At 36.4% G+C, this 20954-nt stretch overlaps 3 protein-coding genes across 5 annotated transcripts in view; all 3 read right to left on the bottom strand.

Moving 5' to 3' along the window:
- On the bottom strand, window positions 1567-10138 carry LOC109826090 (transcription factor E2FB-like). The gene is made up of 14 exons (XM_020393056.1): window positions 9844-10138; window positions 7114-7294; window positions 6914-6964; window positions 6724-6809; window positions 6524-6612; window positions 6389-6443; window positions 5147-5199; window positions 5041-5082; window positions 4898-4946; window positions 4735-4800; window positions 4580-4656; window positions 3861-4059; window positions 3713-3776; window positions 1567-3116 (listed from the first exon to the last, which is right to left on the bottom strand). Exons 2-14 carry the CDS (start codon window positions 7139-7141, stop codon window positions 3109-3111), a joined length of 867 nt encoding a protein of 288 aa, XP_020248645.1. The 5' UTR covers window positions 7142-7294; window positions 9844-10138; the 3' UTR covers window positions 1567-3108.
- Window positions 12094-17430, bottom strand: LOC109825589 (WD repeat-containing protein 82-B). 3 transcript variants are annotated; one of them, XM_020392448.1, is made up of 11 exons: window positions 17294-17430; window positions 17099-17190; window positions 15728-15828; window positions 15386-15486; window positions 15240-15306; window positions 15029-15128; window positions 14833-14946; window positions 14612-14749; window positions 14107-14191; window positions 13957-14003; window positions 12094-12659 (listed from the first exon to the last, which is right to left on the bottom strand). In XM_020392448.1, exons 1-11 carry the CDS (start codon window positions 17298-17300, stop codon window positions 12516-12518), a joined length of 996 nt encoding a protein of 331 aa, XP_020248037.1. In that variant the 5' UTR covers window positions 17301-17430; the 3' UTR covers window positions 12094-12515. The 3 variants fall into 3 exon arrangements, with proteins under 3 accessions (XP_020248037.1, XP_020248038.1, XP_020248039.1); XM_020392449.1 differs by having other exon boundaries at window positions 17099-17182; window positions 17294-17418; XM_020392450.1 differs by lacking the exons at window positions 15728-15828; window positions 17294-17430.
- Window positions 19419-20954, bottom strand: part of LOC109825624 (WEB family protein At3g51220-like) — a 1866-nt gene continuing 330 nt past the window's right edge. The window contains 2 exon segments of the mRNA XM_020392482.1: window positions 19419-19948; window positions 19951-20177. Coding sequence (XP_020248071.1) covers window positions 19639-19948; window positions 19951-20177 — 537 coding nt within the window. The 3' untranslated portion in view covers window positions 19419-19638.

Raw genomic sequence — 20954 nt, 5'->3', positions numbered from 1 at the left:
CAAGTTGCGTCTAGAGTTTTTTGAATTCTATCCTGCCCTAATTGCACTTAAAACCCCTATAGTTTCCCCCACTTTGCAGTTATATACACTCACTTGTTTTTTTTGGTAGCAGTTATATACCCCAAAGTTTATGAAACCTGCACTTACATATCCTTACTTCTTTTGTTAGCGCTTAAATACCCTAAAGTTTTTAAAATATGACGCTTAAATACCCTTAAAAACTTTGCACTTAAATACCCTTTGTTATCCAAGCTTGCGGGTATCAAAGTGCATGTTTTAAAATATTTAGTGTAAGATAAGTGTAAGTTTTAAAAACTTTAGAGTATACAAGTGTTGATAAAAAAATTAGAGTATATAAATATAAAATTTAAAAACTTTAATGTATATTAATACTGCCAAAAGCAAGTGTGGTTATGTAAGTGCGAAGCATGAGAAAGTATAGGGTATTTAAGTGCAATCAAGCCTTCCATCTTCGATGTTGGATTTTGTTGTGTACTTTTCTTGGTAATTTTATATTCGTTAATTCCACATCGGATTCAATTTAGTAGGAACTTTTGCAAACTTACGCCTCTGTAACTTTCGCTTGCAAATATGTTTTAGTTTGCAAGTCATGTGATTCATTACCAACTAGTGATAATTGGTAGAGCTTTTATTAGTCCTTGTTTGAGAATAAATTGAAGCAGGAGATGGGATACTTTAATCAGAAGTTGTATTGCAAATAGCTTTTTATGGGTTTTTGCATATTTCACCCCCAAGCAATTTTACCCTTCAAATCATGCTATTTAAAAAAATTACTCTCCAATCTCTCGCATTCCAAATTCACAATATTGGTTTTTCAAATAGAGAATTGTAAAATTTTCCAATAATTTATTATAAGTTTATAATATTTTTATTTTAAGAACTAAAACTGTCAAATGGGAGGGGTAGTAAATCTCAATGTAAAAGAATTGGAGCAATTTTACAAAGACTAAGGTTTGGAGGATAAATTTATAAATATTGAAGTTTGAGAGGTCTATATATGCAAAAAAAGAAAAAAAGAAAAAAGAAACCCTAATTTTTAACTGACACAAATTGATATGAGATGTTTATAAATTCCCATTCCTCTTTGAAATATCTTCAGTGCTTACACTCATCAAATAAATATAAGTTTTTTTAGGACAAAAAATGTAAATAATAAAACATGGACACTGTTTTGGTTACTAAATATTGTAACATTAATTACTAGCATGAGACATAGGACTAAAGAGAAAGAGGGATTGAGATTGGGCATTTATATGACATTGACCTATGACAACAGCTTAAGTAAGCAGCAAAGGTAAAAATAAGAGCTTGCTGAGTTTTAAGTTTATGTCAACTTAACTCAATTTAATTTCAAAAAGATTTATTACTCTTTACTCATTGTTTTTTTTTTCGGGGGTGGGGGGGTGTGGGGTGGGGTGGGGTAGGGATATTGTTTAATATTTTATTCTCAAATAGAAGATTTCACTTTAAAATTTGAGAATTATGTTTGTGGTCCTCTGTTGCTTTCTTTTCCTTCGACTTCAAGGTAGAGTTGTAAGCAATATTTGGGGGCAAAGTGGTATAAACCGTTTCTCCAAGGGGTTTCTCGAGAAAAGGCCCTCCGCATGTTTTGATCGTGCCGAGCGACAATATGATCGCCAACGTGGACCCCGTGCACGTGCAATCGCACAGATGTTTGTGCCGTATTGTTTTTCACTATTATTTTGATTTCCTGTTATTTTTTAGGATTAATTGTTACAAGACCCTCTGTAGTATTACTCAATGGTAAATGGAATATTTGTAGTTCTACTTATTATGAATAGGTTCTTTAGGTAATGTTTTCCACTCTTAAAATCGTTACAAAAAATTTTATTTTGTTTGCTCTTCCCTCAATTTATTACCTTTTTTGTTTTTGTTTTCTGAAAAAAAGGAAGAGAGCGGATCATGCACATAATTTAGGAAGGCACGAGTTTCCGTAGGACCCTGAAATGAATGATTTGGTCTGCCACGGCCCACGAATGTGGATGGATTCCGTACGGAAATTTGGCCTATCCATTAGCTGCATCTTATCCCAAAAAGATTCTGGTGCCCGTCAAGCTCAAAGGGAGGAAGGATGCACATATTTATATCAGTTTTATGATTTCGGAATCCCAATAGAAACAAAATTTAAACATTCTTTATCTATTATTTACAGGTAATATAGCCTCTCTCTTAGATTTTGAATTTTTTAGTTTTAATAACATTTTTAGTTATTTCCAAATTATATGTAGGGGTACAATGAGAAAAGTTCAAAGTTCAAGGAGGTTTCATGAGACAATTTAAAGTTGAGGGCGTTATGCGAGATAAACCCATAGTTTAGGGGGGTTACGGGAAATTAACCCTTTTTCCCCGACAAAATTAAGTTCAAGGAAGTTTGCTAGAAGCCGAGACTTGATTCAAAAGCCAAAAATAAGAAACAAGTTGAGATATAAACCTCTTCCCATTAATTAACTATTACATTTACCAACTCCCCACATCATCAATTGTTTAAATATTAAAAACTCATTTTCCCAACCTTTTCCATCCCATTTCCGCGTTTTTGGGGAGGAATTGATTTCTTCGCAAAACATGGTGTTTTCCCCCCACTTCTAAGAAAACCTTTAAACGATGCTAAAGACATAATGAAAACATTAAACGAGACTGTAACAAAGAAATGACCGAGATCAGATCAATATGTAGGGATGATCAGATCAATATGTAGTACGTGTATACAGGTTATTCTAGCAACACATGATTAGCGAAATAAAATAGTGTTAACAATAGTTCAAACTAACTGCTAAAGCAAGCTGAACCTTTTATTTCATGATGACTATGGGATTAATAATGAGGGCTATCGTCAATATTTACAATTCTAAATTTCTCAAGGGTTAGGGCGGAAAAGGGAATACTCCCATTCCAAGTTACCTCTATATATTCTTTACACCCCGAGGGGCTAAAGTTTCTTCTCTTCAGGCAGATCACATTCATTTGGAGCTTCAGAAACTCTTCTATCATATATCCAAACTCATTTTTAGCAGTGAGCCTGCTCAAAACTTTCGACATGGAACACACTCTATCCTCTTGCTTTCATTATGTATCTTCTGCGAGTAAAGGAATTTGCAGTATATAGCTAATTACAGTTAAATTTCATAAAACCTCTCAGTACTTCGGAGCGTTTCCCACAAAACCCCTTGGTACTTTGTTTTTCCCACTAAAATTTTCCCACATGACCTTCAAGGAGACGAAAATGACCCTCAGGCCAAAAGAATCCTTTTCTCAAATTTTCTTTTACAAAAGAAAACCCTTACATTACGCAATTTGCAAATGAACCCTGCTCTCTCCCCTCTTTTTCCAAAACCTAACCCAACCCGCCATTCTTTTTTAATTCCTTTCTGAACTTTTTAGGGCCTATGGGACATTTTCATCACTTTGTGCGGAAATTTGCAAAAGAATCCTTTCTGAACTTTGGGGGTTAAGTGGGAATTTGTGTTCAGCGGGAAAAACAAAGTACTTATGTGTACACGTGGCCTTTGTTTGTTTTTTTTTTTTTTTTTTTTTTTTTTGGTGGGTGGTGGGGGGTGGGGTGGGGTGATGAAAATGCCCCAAAGTACTGGGTTTATTTTGTGAAATTAACCATAATAATTACTGATAGAAGAAGGTCGTATAGGAATAATTTCAGTTAGAAAAAGGATACATTGACTCCACAAATCTGTGATGCTACCTTGTATCCCTGAATCAAACCAGTAATCAGCATCTGCCTGCAAGTTACGAGAATATGATGAGCAACGAACAAAATGCTCGTGTTTTCTACACTGAAATCTTAACCTTTATTAGACACTTACATCACCATTGGATGGAACAATCTTCATTATACCACCAACGAGTCCGTCAGAAATCAACGGATCTGAAGTATTTGCCTCTTGATCCATTGGATGAGAAGAGGATCCAGCATTTCTGTTGTGCCAACTAATATCCAAAGATAAATCCATGGGTACAGGATGATCTCCTTCATTTGAAACCCCAGGTGTCTCTTCATGGTTGCTGTTACATAAATGGGCAGCATAAGTATCACAAATAGTACACAAGAACAAGCAAATCAGAAAAAAGGGGGCCTTTTGATATTAATTAATCCTGCAAATCTGTAATATTTTGGAAATTAGTCCCTCAAACAATTGAATTTGCAATTTGATNGTCAATAGTATCATATATTTCTCCTGCCGCTCTTGATTGGAGGGGTTCATTTGAAACAGGTTATAAGACTTGGGGATCTAATAGCATATTCAATTAGAGGGACTAATTTTGTAACAACTTATAAGAATTAGAGGACCCAATAGCAGTTTCAATGATTTGAGGGACTAATTTCAATATATTAAAGCGTTAAGCATCTTCAATCGAAAAAACCCCAAGAAGTTGTTCATGTAGGTGCTTGGCGAGCCCTACACATTGAGAACATAGTAACAAAGTGTGTGCTCATATTGCAGTGCAACGTGACATTAACTTGAGACACACCTCACCCATTTCCCAATAATCTGAATATTTCATGCAGCAAGAAAAAAGATACCTGATTAAGAAGCAACTAATGGGACCCATTGAGGTCCTAAGTACGAGCTGGTGTTGTCTCTCTGAGAAGCCAAGGCCCTACATGTAAAAGTAGCTAAATCAGTATATAAATCTACTCGATGCATAACATCTCAATTGGTTGTATCTCTTGCTTACCTCATCAGGATCTGGAGCCTCAATGCTAGTGGCACGAGGAGCTTTTATCGCAATCAGTGTAGAATCCTGTGAGGGAACAATTAAAGAAAAAACACCAAGAATAGTTAAAATATGTTAGCTAAAAGATGCAGGGTAAATCATAAGGATTCCCAGAAGTTAAAACCTGAAAGCATGGAAGGCTATTGATATCTTCCTTGGTGACATAAAGCAACCTAAGTTTCACATATGGAAGGGAAATTGGACGTTAATAAAATAGCAGATATAGATAGAAGAATAGACGAAGAAAACATTTCACGTATGACTTACTTAGTATCTTCCTTCAAAATCCTAAGTTTCTCTTCCACCTCCCTACAAAGAAATCAGTGTTAGATTAAGGATCGTGAATGATGAGACAAGTTGATTCAGAACTCACATTATCATTCTATCAGTTCTGCACTCTTCCTTATACAGAGATCCATTTGCCACCTGTAAAGATGTTGAGAAGCAATGAACCATTATGAATTGAACCAGCATGATATACAGCATGAGCATTACCATACCCATGCAAATCAGCATAAAGAATCACACAATTTGACTTATTGATGTATACATAAAATAATGCCTTATTCACTGCTCTTACTTTCAGCATAAATCTCTCTCTAATCTCCCGCCTTTCTTGTTACTCTTGCAGTTGTTGATGTGAAACACCAAAAGCAGCAATTTAAGGGGAGGGGGAGACGAGAGGGGTGCTTTGCATACCGGTGAAAGATAAATTCCACTGAATAGAAAATAAATAATACAGAAGCATATAGTTCTAAGCAAAAGATAATCCTCCTTATTCGCCAAGTCCCGAGAAATACAAGAACCAGAGCATTGCTTACTATACTTGAGCTCCCTGGTTAAGTTTATCGTAACAACCACCAACGAAGTTTGGATAGCATCAGCAGGGATGAGTTCCAACAGAATTTACAACTGAGACTACAACTTCAAAATAAACATTTAATTTGCAGCATGTAAAAGTTTGATTAGTCTAGAAACAGTACGTTACTTGCATCTCGAATTGTTTATAAAGGCACTTCTTGATAAAGAGGAAAGATCAAGAGAGAATGGTAGATTAGAAACTATCAACCTAAAAGAGAAACAAATCTATCCTTTAAAAAAAATCTATCCTTTTAAAAGAGAAACAAATTTATCCTTTTAAAAAAGAAAAAAAAGGGTTTTTGAAATCTTCTGTGAAGCCTCATAAAAGAAGCATATGAATTTCGATGGGCACTCTCCTTGAGGGAACGAGTGTTGGTGTACTTGCGCACGTGTATGTGTGTTCGAGAAGGAGGAGAATGCAAACAAGGGTCAGTGGGAAGGGGCAATGTGGGTAAGTAGCCTGCATTGTTTACGAGCATCTATATGGTGTTAAAAAAATGCCGCGTTGCAAACTAAATACAACCATATGCGAATTGGCAAGTGAAAAAGAGGACCGAAAGAATTAGTTCATGGGAAACAGTAATGTGTACATTCAATACACTTTTTTAAATATTACACCTCAAAACTACCAGCATAGCGATGATGCATCCTACACATAAAAGCAAGCTACACTGAGAAAGACCATAATATCAAATATGAAGAGCAAATGAGGAGTGAGGAAGTAAAAGGCTAAGATTTAACATTGCTGTCATACCTTCAATTCGGCAATTTGGTTGTCAAGCTCCATAGATCCCATCACATCATCTCCCCTTTTTATATAGATTTCTTAGCATTAGTTTTGAATTAAGATTAATAGGAAAACAAAATAGCAAATGTTTTTAGAAGTTACTTCCAACGTATTCTGTTCTTCAGGCTCTTTTCCATTAGTCCTACTCCTTCAAGAACATTTGTGATATCATATATCCTCCTCTTTTGTACCTATCAAATTAAGGAAATTTACGAAAGTTGAAATCACTGTATAAGATTACAAAGGTATCCAAACTTATTAAAATGGACAGCAACAGGCATTGTTTAAGTTGATAATCCTACCTCCAAAAGTTCAGCTGCTTTGTTTAAATCCAGAGTTCCATCTTCTTGCTGCTGAAGCAGATTAACAAACTTCTTTGTCAACAAGCCTGTCATGATATATGATCACAGGAAATATATAAGTGGTGGGAATAGAAAGTAACGAAAGATACACTACAAAAATTATGTCCAAAATGTGGTAGCATCAGCTTACTTAGAGAACTATCATAACGGCAGCTGTTGGCACCCAAGGGATCTGGAACACCTGAAAACAAGTAGCAACCAGTAAGCATTAATTTTGATTTATTTCAGAAATCAGAATAGTTCATTTTCTGGTTTTGCAGACAGACTTAGTTAAACTAAAAAATATCATTGTGTCTCAACTTTCAAATGACCGTGTTCATAATGATTTACCATCAACTGATCCAATCACTTGTGGCATGAGTCTTTTATTTTTTGGCTTTCGGATTTTCTGTTTACCACCGGCAGCAGGCAAGGTTGGAGGTATATGAGCTTTACTTTCTTCCTTCTGCCCTTGTTCAGTTTTACCTTGGACATTCTCGACTTTATGACCTGCCTTCACTGCCTGCTTTAACTGCAATAAATAAATAAATAAAAATTAAATAGCATAACCACTACTTAATATTTGGACCGATAGTAGAAAAATAATGGGTAGACAAAGAAACTGCGAGATATATTCATCTATTCAAAGAATTTCAACAACATGCAACTATTCAGAGAATTTGAATAACAAATGAAGTTGAACTGGAATCAAACAAAAAAGAAAGACAAAGAAACAAAGCCCAAGTATGAGGATATTCTAACCAAGGAAAACAGGGATAAATAAAAATATGTTTTAAAAGACACAAAATATACAATAAATCATAAACCTACTTTTGTTATATGTTGGGTTAAGAGTGTGAGATTTACTAGACCTCTCTACGAGTAACACTAATTCAAATTATCATGTTTCAAGATGCCCTGGGTCCATAAGAATACTCATGTCTTTCGTCTAACAATGAGGACCATAACCATTTACGAGACCCAGATGTCAAGCATGAGCAGATCAAAGTCTTGTTCAGGTAAAAGGCAAAAGCCCTACCCTAAATCTGAAAATATTGTTATTTGCCTTTTACGACCTGAAATCTCATGCCCATGCAAGGTATTAAATATCGTTTATTGGCGATTTATCGGACGGTCAAAATCCATATCGGAGAGTGGAAATCGGGGATTTATCGGGGATAAGTAGTATTTATCGGAGTGTCATATTGAAGAGTGTGCGTGCATAATATAATGTCCTAAAATATAATATTGTATAACATGCAAGCCAACGGTAGAAACTTAATGAAATATAAACATACCAAAATGTAAACGCACATGGTTAAGATCACTAACCAAATGTAAATACACATGTTCAAGACCACTAACCGATAATTCCGATAATTTTTACCACTAAACTCCGGCGATTTTTATCGGCTTATCGCCACTTTATCACCGATAATTACCCAAAACGAAACCGATTAAAATTTGAATTTATCATAGCGGAAGGGCCCCAAAATCGATAAATTGCTGATAATGTCGATTTATCGGGCGATATTTAAAACCTTGTTCTGCCCGTGCTGCAAAGCTTTTTGCATTATCCTTTGATCCTTTTTGTCTTTCATTTACTAGTCCCTTATTTTCTACTGCAAAAAGAAAACATACAAAAGTACAATTTTCATAACAAGAAGTGCGTTAATAAATCAATTTAAATTTCTATGTTTTATTTTGTTTTAGAGATTGGTTCAAAAACTTTAATCATGCCTTTCTTTAATACCTTTCTGTTTCAGTAATTCTTATTGATGTTTGTTAAATCTGATCGAATATCCTGTCTTTGCTCTTGTCTCAAGCATAAAGGTTTATGAGACCCTAGACAGAAAGGTGAAAATCTAACATCTCAGTAAAGCATTCTTTCAAAAAGAAAAAAAAAAAGTTGATAAACAAATGAAGGCCATCAAGTTCCAGCTTTTCTATTTTGCATTACGGATCTGATAGAATTATAGGCTAGTAGTGAGCCTATTTAATAAGCATATTCCTTGGTTTCTTTCTAGTATTATCTCATCCATCTTGTGTATCCTTTTCCAATGTTCAAGGTCCATCGAAGGCACAAATATTCGAAACTATCTCCTCATCTTTATCTGTGGCACAGATAATTGCATCTAGTACAAGGTCACTACACCTCAATCAATCTTGATTATGAGGAGAAAACCAGTAAGCTTTCTACACCCTTTTGGACTTGAGACTAATAACAATAGCTTCCAGCTTTCAAAGCTATAATCTACATCAGTACAAGCTGTATGTTTGTGTTGCCTCGTGTCATCTCTAAAATCATGTTAAGTAACAAGACAAAATATAGATGAGGATTGATAAAATATAATGATGTCGACAACAATATTTATTTGTTGACTTAAAGGTAAATACGAGTTAAAAGTCTTTCCAAATCAAACTATCACAAATGCACAATAGAAACAGCAGATATATTTAGTTACTCAAAGCTATGTAACTATACATATCATCGATGACGAATACTTGACAAACTGCAATATGATCAAAAAGATCAAACAAGACCATCTCGCGTGCAATATCATAAACTGTACTTCATTCCTGACTTCAACTAAAATCCCAACTTTAACCTAGAAATTCCATCCAGATTCCAAATTTCCCTACCTCCAAGATCAGACCCCAGTGTAATTAAACAATAATCGAGCAGTCTCAAAATCACAGACTGTAAGAAAATCAACAAGATTTCCCCTTAGTTAAACTCACCGACTGAAAAGTTATTCCTCACTTGAACTAGAATCCCAACTTTGACCTAAGAAAACTATCAAAATCCCCAATTTCCTCGCAGCAAAGATCAATTCCCAATGCAATCCAACAACAATCGAACAGGATCAAAGAAAAGCAACTTCCTTTCCCTCAATCCATTGCCAAAATAATCTCAGTTGAACCTCGCCGACTGAAACTTCACTCTTCAGTCGAAACTACAATCCCAAACTTAACCCAGCAAACTCGATCCAAACTCCCAAACCAAACTCCATCGCAAGATCAAAACAAAAACTAGACGGATTCCATATTCATCATACGAATTCGCAAGATCGCGCTCACCTGAGGCTCCGGCGGCGGAATCTTGGACTTCTCGGCCTGAAGGCGAGCGTATAGGCGGGACTCTGCGGCGGTGGGGAGCGGGAAGGGCGGTTGGGCCGGATGAACTGGGGACCGCCGTTGGCCGCCGGAGGCTGATGCCGGAAGTGGGACCCATCGTCGCCTGACATGATCACGAGAGGGAGAGGGAGAGAATTAGGGTTAGGGTTAAAGAGAGGGTTAGGGTTTTGAAGAGAGGAAAGAGGGAAGGAGGGAGAACAGAGAGAGAGAGAGGGAGGAGAAAGAGGGAAAAATTATTGTTAGATTGGGCGCGTTAAGGGAGAGAGCGAGGGGGTTGATCGGTATAATCGATGAGTTTTTAGGGGTATTTTGGGAAATTTGTACGGTAGATCCGGTTCTGGATTTGGAATTGGAATTTTTGGAGGGGGGGTTTGGGTTTAAATTAATGCTGACTATGTGTTAAGTTGTGGGCTTTTTCTCGCTATTAGTCCCTTACATCTTAAATATTATGAAATTAGCACCTAACATCATGGAAATTACTATTGCATCCCTCAATGCTCAGGTTATTTTTGAAATTAGTCCCTTAAATCATAGAAATTGCTATAAGATCGCCCAGTTCTTAACTTAGTCTGAAAGTAGACCCTCCAATTAAGAGTATAAGTCATAATTGGAGGGGTTACCAAGTAGTATATGCTATTGTGGACTATCTGCGCCCTCAATTGTAATAATTTATCTTAAATTAAGCCCTCCCATTGCTATTTCTGTCATTGGCTGGAGTGACTAATTTGAAAGTAAGTTAAAATTGGAGGATCTAATAGCAATTTTTATGATCTGAGAAAATTATTTCAAAATAAGCTAAAAATTGAGGGATGTAACGTAGTCATCTTCAGCTGCCAAACGAGCCTTATGATACAACAAAAATAAATAAATAAATAAACGTGGGATCTTAAAGAACAGCAATTTTTGAGCAAAAACCCCCACATTTTGTATATTTCAGACTTCATGATATAAAAGTATCATAAATTTCCAGACGTCATTTATTTGTCTTGAATTTAGATTACACCGTACTGAAAAATGATCATGTGACGAGTTCAAATAGACTTACCGGCCTTTCAAAATAAGAATACCAACTAATGTTGCTTAATTGATATGTTTAGTTGAGAATAGTTCGAGTTCCATATTTGTAATCGTTTGAGATTTCAACCTATATATATATATATATAGGAAAAGTGTTCCTAAGGTGATGTCTTAGATAATTATCTAAGGACGCAGCCTAAAATCACATGATTGAGCTACATTGTGGATGATCCGCTCCGTTAAACTTGATCTACATATTCTAAAAACCCAACACACCAAGTTTGGGGTGAACCCATCGTCGTTTGACCTTCCGTCGAGCCATGTGAAAAGTTCTATTCATTCGAAATCGTTAAAATTGATACGAGTAGATGAAGGGTCAAACGACGACGGGTTCATCCCAAATCGAATATTGTTGCAATTACTAAAATGTTGTTATTAAACTAAAATACTTTTAAAGATGAAGAATTTTAATTAAGATATGTGCATCATGATTGTACTCAAAACTCCAAGTATTAGTGTATTACTAACCAAACACATTCCTATATACGGGCCAAGTTAGAAGAGTTTCTTAAACAATAAGCTGGATTATTATGAATTGTAAATTTCAAATCGAACCGAAAAGAATTAGTGGTTATTAAGAATAAGTTAAAACTGGATGACTCTGTAAATTTGATTTGTTTGGGGGATAGGATGGTAAATATCGAGGCATGAGTTTTGGTTTTGAATCTTACCCGACTCCAATTTTGGTCTCCTTCGCTTATGCTGGTTTCTAATATTATCATATTGTCAATTGGCGCTGGAGTCTGCTCAATAGCTCTGCTTAGGTCAGCATTCTGCAAGCTTGTATTTCTTCGGGAGCAAAAAAAGTATATTATTTTTATTCGCATATATTAATCTTATACAGATTTGACGGAAGTTTGGTAAATATTAGATTTGAAAGATAATTCCGAAAGTGAGGTGGATTTTAGGGATATAAGTAAACACTCTGATTTTAAAATAGGATTAATTGAACAGACTCCCCCACCCAGGGTGAAAACGTGTTGACTATTTTACCCCTGAAAGTAACATACAATTTCAATTTTTTCGAAAACTAACCCGTCAAATAACAAAGCCAAACTTCATTCAGGAGGTATATCTGTCAATATCAAACTTGAGAGTAATAAGTAACGGCCAACGAAAAAAACCCCGCTCTCAAATTAAAATACATACGTTAATAATCTCCCAAAGTTTCCACTGATCCAAAAATCTTTGTTCAGTGGAAAATAACCACTGGGAATAGTCATGATCAACAATGACAACAGTTTGGGCAAATATCATGAAAACAATATCAAGAGTTAACAACTAGCCTCAAGACTGTGATATATACAGAAGGATTTTCCAATGGAATAGGAAGATAAACGGCATTGAATACATCGATAACCAACACGAAACATCTCCAATATCACAACATCATCTAAAGAATGTAGCCTTAGACTGGCTACATTCTTCATGGTGAGCTGTTTCCTTGGCCGGAGGAAAGAAAATCCTTGCTCCAAAGCAACATCAAGAACTCTCTTCATTTTCAAACACGATTCTGTGCGAGCTTCGATATTTCGCCTCTACTTCATAACAACAAAGGAACCCAGCTTGGATAAGTCTGGAACCCAAAACGAAAGCTCGGATGATCCAGTGGTGAACATGACACTTCCCGGTGCCCACTTTATCAATGGTGGTTCTGTGTCAGTACTTGCCCAAAATGCAACCTGAGCACCCAACAATGGGAGAGAGAAAATCATCACTCGGGGGCTTGAAAGTAAAGAAGAAACCTATATGGTTGTATTTATGTGAAACCGATATGGATCAGGTGACCAAGATGACATCAGGACATGAGATATAAGAGCATCTGCAGTAAGCTCCCACCCCACCTCCTAAGGCTCAGGTGGCAGTGGGAGCTCCTTGGGCTGGCGTGGCACAAAGCCTAGGGGCTTGTGCCACGGAGCTCCCAAGCGCTCCACAAATTTGTGGAGTGTTTGGGAGGGAAAAAAAAAAGCCATTAAAAAAAATTTACAAAAAAAACCCCTACCTTTGTACCCTTTGGAAATAGCCGTTTAAAATTTAGTCGTTGATGGTTTTTCAAAACTGACATGAACAGTAAATTAGCCGTTTAAAAATTAGCCGCTGAGATTTAAAAATTTGTCATGAACTTTAAGAGGAATTCTATAGGTTTAAAAAGTTGTCATTGAAAGTAATGTGTAATAAAACTAAAATAGAAGAGGGGTTTTTTCGATATTGTTGGAGCTCCTAACAAGGAGTTTGTTGGAGATCAACATTAGTTAGGAGGTTGATGTGGCATTGAAAATGGTGGGCCATGTCTAGAGAGGTGTTGATAGCTCTCCAACAAGGACTCCCAACTAGGGGCTTGTTGGAGATGCTCTAAAGCTGATATTGGGATATATCTTTTTAACTTCACAAAACCCCCTTTAACTTTGGACAATTTTGAGATAAACCCCCCTTAAACTTTAAAAACTCTAAAATGTCACTTAACCACCTTAAGTTTGGGGTGTTTCAGAAAATCTGCCAAACGTTTCAATAATTTCAAATAACCCCCCTAATGGTGTTAGTGAACTAGTAAAAAGACCAAAATATTAATATTCAAATTACAAATCTAATAATTAAATAGAATAAATAAATAAATAAATAAAAAATCCAAATTAATAATTACCAACTTAAAAGGGGTGTTGTGAAAATTTGCCTTCAATTTATCTAAAAAAGATATGAAAACAGGGTTTTCCATCAGTGCATTTTGGTCATTGACGCACGGTGATTTTCGTACAGATCTAATGTTGTTTTGTTTTTTTTTTTGGTGGGGGGGGGGGGTGGGTGGGGGGGGGGTGGGTCTATAGAATTTACTTTCTTCTAATCTGAATGTTTTTGCTAAATGCTTCCTAATGAAACAGGGGCTTACTTATTCTGACAACCAAAAAAAAAAGGATGCAATCCATGGCATGGTCGATATTGAAGAAATGGATACCAATCAAAGATTATAGAGGATTGTCATACCTTTCCGCCTCTGACATTCCAAGCATAGACACTACCATCCCCAGAACCTATACACAATGATAAACAATTTACAGTAATCAGGTTACCTAAAACCATTTATAGAAAAAAAAAACCACAAACAGAAACGGACATTAAAGCAATTAACTATACCTGATACAATGTACATTCCATCAGGACTGAATGATGCCTCAAGAGTAGCATGGCTTGAAACTGGCTTCACATTGTAAGTGGACAACTGGAAAATACGGGAAAAATAAGAAGGGACTATCAGAGAGTACTCTCACGACATTTTATCACCAACAACATCCGATATCAATCCTATTAATTTTTTTCAGATTTTCTTTCGCAACTATGAAAAAAGGTAATTACTCCAGTAAAATCATTAATTGCACAAGGAACCCAGTAGCATTGTTGTTTGAACTTACTATCCCTGTAATTTTATTGTTGCAAATAGGCCCCTGGATTGATTTTCTTTGACTTTTATCCCAGGTGAAATTTTGGCTAATACTGCTCATGGGTGAAATTACTGAGTCAAAAAGGGGGGGAAACAGGGGGTCTACCGGCAAAATGAAACTACAGGGATAATAAGTTCAAAACAACGATATTACGGGGGTCTATGTGCCACTAACCCTAAAGTCTTAAGAGGAAAGCTTACCAGATTGCCCCGAAAGGAATCAAGCACATGAATATGGCCATCCATAGTAGTCAAAAGCATAAGTCTTCCATCATTGCTGAACTTCACCACATTGGCATCAGATTTGTCTGCTCCAACAGAATATATATCAAATGGACCCTAACAAAAATATACAGATGAAGTTTCAGTGAGGTATGTAAATATTATAATGCTAATAAACTTCAACCTACACCATAGCGAACCTTCTCATACTTGCGAGCATCAAACATTCGTATAAGCCCTCCAAAAGCAATTGCAAAGACCATTCCTTGATCATCATAAGAAACTGCTGGCCTTCCTTGTACACGTAAAAGGCCCTGGAACAGTAATCAAATAAGATTTTAATTTTTAAACAGCATAATGTAGGTTGGTAGAGAAGGAAAATATTAAGACTTCCACCTGAGACCTATCAGCTCTTTGATCCCATAACAAGACTGTCCGATCAAGAGAACCAGAGATGAAGTACTCCTTTCGAGGGCACAAGGAAAGAGAAACAACCCTAACAAAAAAGAAATTTGTAGTTTATTTTTTTGACACAAATTTATAGTTATACAAGGCTACAACATAATCGCAATGGTGTAGGGGCGTTCGAGGGAAAGTGAGAAGATACCTATCATGGTGACCTTTAAAATACCGCAAATACTTGTTATCGTTCAAAGAAAGCAGCCGGAGAGATTCTGATTTGTTTTGGTAAATTAGTATATGCTTCAATACCATATTAAAGCATATTGATGTAATGCTTAAGTTTAGACTTACCATCCCAGCCATTTTTTGAAGAGTATATAACAGTTGTTGGATGAGCAGTGAAACAAACCAGATCAACCCCATATTTTTTGCTATTAATCGTCTTCAAACACCTAATGCAGAAAGAGTCAAAAGAACGCACCAATAGTTAAAAAAAATAAAAATCAAGTGGCAGTAATTAGCATTTATTTGTCTAATGAACACATAGGATTCAATCAGCTTGTACTTTTCACAAGTTCAAGCAATAAAAGGAAATATTTCGGGCTCTATCACTATTACCTAGGCAACAATAGGAGTTGATTCTTTTAAGAACAGCATATCATCAGAGAATAAAAGAAAGCAGATAATACACACATAGCATTTTGCACATCATAGAGGCGAATTGATTCATCGTCACTGGCTGTTACTAGATAATTTGTAGCCTTGTGAAAATCCATTGAACTTATTCTGCCATTCTGAAATGCAAATAATATTAGTGAAGAGATCTTGGATAGTCTAACCATAAAAACATGCGTAACAAGACACCAAAACATACTTAAATGGTTAAATACAGCATATACAGTCTAGGAAACAAGTAACAAACAAAAAACAGACATTTGTTAGATGGTTAAATGTTGAATGCCATATCGACCCCCTTGCACGTACATAATGTATTGTCTAAAATACACCGATATGGATACATTAATAGAGAAAATTATAAAATTCCAGCACACAGCTATGCTAAAGATACATAAACAATAACTTTTTTTAAACATTAATTTGTCAAACTAAAATGGTTAGATGAGAAAAGAAAACGCCACATATCTCTGAAATTTGACACAAAACCAATGCGTGAGACATTAATTTCAGAAATAAATTTAGTAGATCATCTGACAGTACTATGATTTCAAGGATGAAGGGACTAAATAAGCAATATGTTAGAGGTATTGAACACTAGGACCTTTTGGTTGTGTACTGGCTAAATCTATATGCTATTAATTCTAACCTCAAAGAAAATATCTGAAATGTCATATTTCAAGTTGAGTTGCATAAATTAGTGGTAGGTACCTAACTTCTCTTGTTCTAGAAAGATTAGGGTGTTACAGACATATAAACATTATCGAAATGCATCATCCATTTCCTCTACCGAATTCCACCCTTTTTAAAGATTTCAATCTTTCCAATCTCCATCATATTGATCTAGCAATTGCTTCCATGATCAACTTGCTCATGTTTACCAAGGTTGGTAACTGCCACAAGATAATGTCTCTCAGCATGTCCTTTTGCTAATGCACCCAAAATGGAAAATCCTACTATTTTAGCTCTCTTCCGTGAAGCATTATTAGCCATTTTATCATACTACAAGTGTACAACCTTCTCTGTAAATAGATTTGTGATCATACAGTTTGTTAATTTAGACTCTAGGTATCATTAAGGAACTCATTGACATTCTAATAAGACCAGGTTGCGTCAATAAATGCAATCATGGAAACTATACTCTCCCGAAGAAAAAACGAAGAATTGTCACATGAATTAGAGCTAGAGATCACAATAACTCAAACCTTACCAGATGAATTGCCACTGAATTACACTGTTAACACGCAAAATTCAAAAGACCCAGATGAAAAAAAAAAACAAGTAAAATCATTAGAGAGCACAAGAAATTCCAATTAATCGACTCAAAGGAAACCTATAAACAGGATAATATGAGGAAAATAAAATTAAAAAGAGAGAAGTAATACATACATAGTCTCTGAAAGCCATGCCCACCTCCATGCTCTTCAATACCTCATCAGTGAGCTCCATGGCTACTTTCTCCTCTCTTTCCATCTGCCCCCCTAAAGATCAATACCCATTAAAAAAAACGATTGATTACTACAATCTGAAGAAAAAAAAGGGTTTTTTTTCGCGAAAAAAAACAAAGGTTTGAAAGATCGGTACCTGGCATCTTAATTACTGCTCGTCTCCCAAATTCTCATGAGAAAATAGAAGTTATAATTAGATGAAGAATTTGACGACGGTAGAAGAAAAGCGCAAGCGGAGAGAGATTTGGGGAAGACTTCATCCCTGAAGCTGTGATGATTTATACAAAACGCCCTGAACTGAAAATTAGCGTGAAGTCCCTAAACATTGGTGCGTTCCACAAAACTCCTCTGAACTTTCTAAAAGTTCACAAACTAAAATATACCTTTTCTAAATTACCCCTCTCTAAGTAAACCATATAAATAAACTTTCTGTATTGTTTGTGGGCTAAATAGCACTTATATATATACCATTGTTTCACCTACTTTTCACTTATATACTGCAACTTGTATTTGATAGTAAAAAAATGCCCTAAAGTTTTTTAAACTTGCACTTACATGCCTTCGATTTTTTTTTGCGGCACTTAAATATTTGCAAGTTGAGGGCATTGGATGCAGGTTTTAAAAACTTTAGAGTGTTTAAATGACCGGTTTAAAAACTTCAGGGTATTTAAATGCAAGTTTTGATAACTTTAGGATATACAAGTGTTACCAAAAACAAGTGGGGTATATAAGTACAATTTTAAAAAAATTTAGGGTATTTTCTTGATAACAAGTATTACTGTGGGGGTACATAAACGAAAAGTAGAAGGGTTTGCAATTGCTATTTAGCCTTGCTCCTGTCTCTGTCCTTTCTTTCCAGATAAATGCAAGGATAAAATCTGACCCAAAGCTTAAGGGCTTTCTCTAATTTTCAGAGTTGCAAGACAAACTTTTTGCAACTCACTGCAGAGCTCGGTAGTTCAAAGATTTAAGGGTTAATTGCGGATAGAATTTCTATACTATCGCCAAATTGAACTTAACCTCCTTGTGGTTTGTATCGTTGCAGATGGACCCCTTGAGTCAATATCTTTTGGCCCTTTTTAAGAGGGTCTATCTGCAATAACATGTTCTCATTCATGAGGCCTGCCTGCAACAGTTAACGGTGTGCAAACGGTCGGTCGGTCCGGTTTTTATCAAAATTTAAACGACTGAACTGAACCACCCATTATTCAAAACCGAACTAAACCGTTGCAAGTTAGTTCGGTGTGGCTCAGTTCTGTTTGTTCGGTTCTAACTTCATCAAACTTTCAATAAATGTGATCTAGAGGAGACATGCTAATAAATAACATTAACTGTAAAAACCTAGAAAATTTAGTCATAGCAAGCATAGATATTCACTGGTTAGAAGGATGCCCGTTCAGGTGGCAATTCCATAAGTGTCTTAAACGTGATAAAGATATCCCAAGTGAGTGATACTAGTTGCATACTTGCATGTATATAGTGGAGAAGTCAAATATGATGTGAGACAAGACACAGAAAAATAAAGTCGGCAGAAAATTGTTGAAATAGTGAAATCAAAGCCAAAATGAATCCCAAAGGGAGCTTAAAATGGGTGTAGTTAATTCTAAAACCAATTCAACATGCTGAATTTACACAGGATAAGAATTTTTTTTTGAGCTGACGAAAAATAATTAGAAATGGAAGGGGGAAAATAATTTAATTAAGTATCTAAGCTTTGTCTCCTCTATTTTGAAGTTTCATAGGCTAAAAACCACCTTAACTGTCCGCGAGGGCCGCGACGACCGGAATTGGAGACTTGGAAGCCCGCGACCAAGACTGGAGTTGGAGTTGTAGGTTCTCTAGGACTGTAGGGCTGGAGCAGCGACAACTGGAGGCTGAGATTGGAGAGCAGTAGGAGACTTGGGATTTTATAGTAAGTGAAGAACGGGTTGGGTAATAAAAAATGGGTATGGATTACGGGTCAAAATAAAGGTAAGTGTTACAAGAGGCCGGTTCAAGCGGTTCGGGTTGAAAATATTTCAACCCGGCCCGAACCGACTTAGAACTAAAACTGAATCGAAGCGTTGATTTTCGGTCGGTTTTTTCGGTTTGGACCGAACCGTGCACGCCCCTAGCAACGGTACAACTCTTTCAAGGAGCCCATTATGCTATAACAGACAATAGAGGAGCAAGTTCAATTTTGGCAATACCACACGGGGCTCGTCAGCAATTAATAAATGATACTCCCGGGGTTCTCCTCTAAATTTTTCTGTCCATGCAAATAAAACCGTGACCATGTTTTTCGACGGTGACTTCGAAAACCAGCAGCGAACAAGCCGTTATTTCAAAGAAGCACATCATGTACAGTACAATCCCTCATCCAACGAAATTCAAACCGAAAAAATAAAAAATTAAATGCCCAAAAACAGAGTATACATAACAAAAAGGAGTAACGCATATGCATGTTTGCTCCACCGACATTAATTCTTACGTACGTACGGACTAAACATCTTGTACCAACACCCTTGATCCGTGAACATTCGATGGCCCACCGTCATGGTGGCTCTTCTTCTTGGAAAAAATGGAAGCAAGCATGGGCACCAGCTTCTTCTTCTTCTTCTTCATCATCATCATCTCCGCCGACTCCCCGTCGACCGAGAACTGCCTCTCCAAGGCCCGCTCGTGACCGCACGGCGGGTTCACGATCTGCATCGACGGGGGGTTGGCGAACTTGACCGACCTCTTCTTCAACAAGGGAGACTCGAAACTGATCTCGATGATATCGGGGGTGTTTTCGACGAATTTGATGTCCTCCATGCGGCTTGGCTCGTGCTGCGGTCGTGTGCTTGTTGAGATTTGAGTTGGGTTAGCTCGGTTCTGGTCTTGTGGAGCTCCTGTTCGAGGGAGACGAGGCGGGTTGACATTGTCTTGGTTTCTTCCCGTGCTTTTTCGAGGTTTTGCTTCGTTTCTTCTAGTTCGGCGAGCAGAGAAGACATGCGGTTTGTGTAGGTTTCTTCCTCCTTGGTCGCGGCCGCTCGAATCTGTTGAGGAGGAGGAGAGGGAAATAAGGGGTTGTTTGGTTCACTCGACATGCACAAACCTACGACGGTAAATGTTGTAACCAAATTTCTATATACAATGTTTGGTTTGCAATAATGTATATAGCTGGTTATGATAGTTAGATTTCCATTTGTAATTAATAATAATAATAATAATAATATTGCAGCAAATTTTTTCGACATCATGATCATGTATTATTTGTAAGAAAGGGGTTGTGATTGTGTTAAGTGGGAAGTGAGGATGAGTAAAAATTACGAGACGTGAGATAAATATTAGATTCAAGATGATTAGCCATCTAAATATTAATAGAACTTTTCCTTGTAGTACTGTAAAGGATCCAATTTCATTGTTAATCATTTTGAATTTAAAATTTGTAGCTATCAAACTTGGTCAATTTAAGGGTAAGAAATTATTGAGAAACAAGTAAATTTTGTGAGAACTTAGGCGCTTAGTTAGTGTAGCAGCAGCACAAGGACTTGACATTGCATTAAAATATAGCACTTCATAATTTGTTAGCCTTATGTTCTACATATATAGTTACCTCAAATGAGTAGCATCAAGTACTAGCTTAGGTCACGCAATACTTGAAACATGTCAAAAGTTAAAAGTCAAAAAAGAGGAGACAACTATTAAAAGTCACATGTTACTGGATATATAATAGGTGCATCAAGAACTGACTATCAGTACTAATCCAAACAAAAAAGACTTGGAGATTGATGCATTGGTACAAAAATCACTAAATAAATTTGAGAAAGAGG

Source organism: Asparagus officinalis, chromosome 10, assembly GCF_001876935.1.
Source record: "Asparagus officinalis chromosome 10, Aspof.V1, whole genome shotgun sequence".
NCBI classification, from domain to species: domain Eukaryota; kingdom Viridiplantae; phylum Streptophyta; class Magnoliopsida; order Asparagales; family Asparagaceae; genus Asparagus; species Asparagus officinalis.
This window is presented reverse-complemented; position numbering and strand designations above follow the sequence as displayed.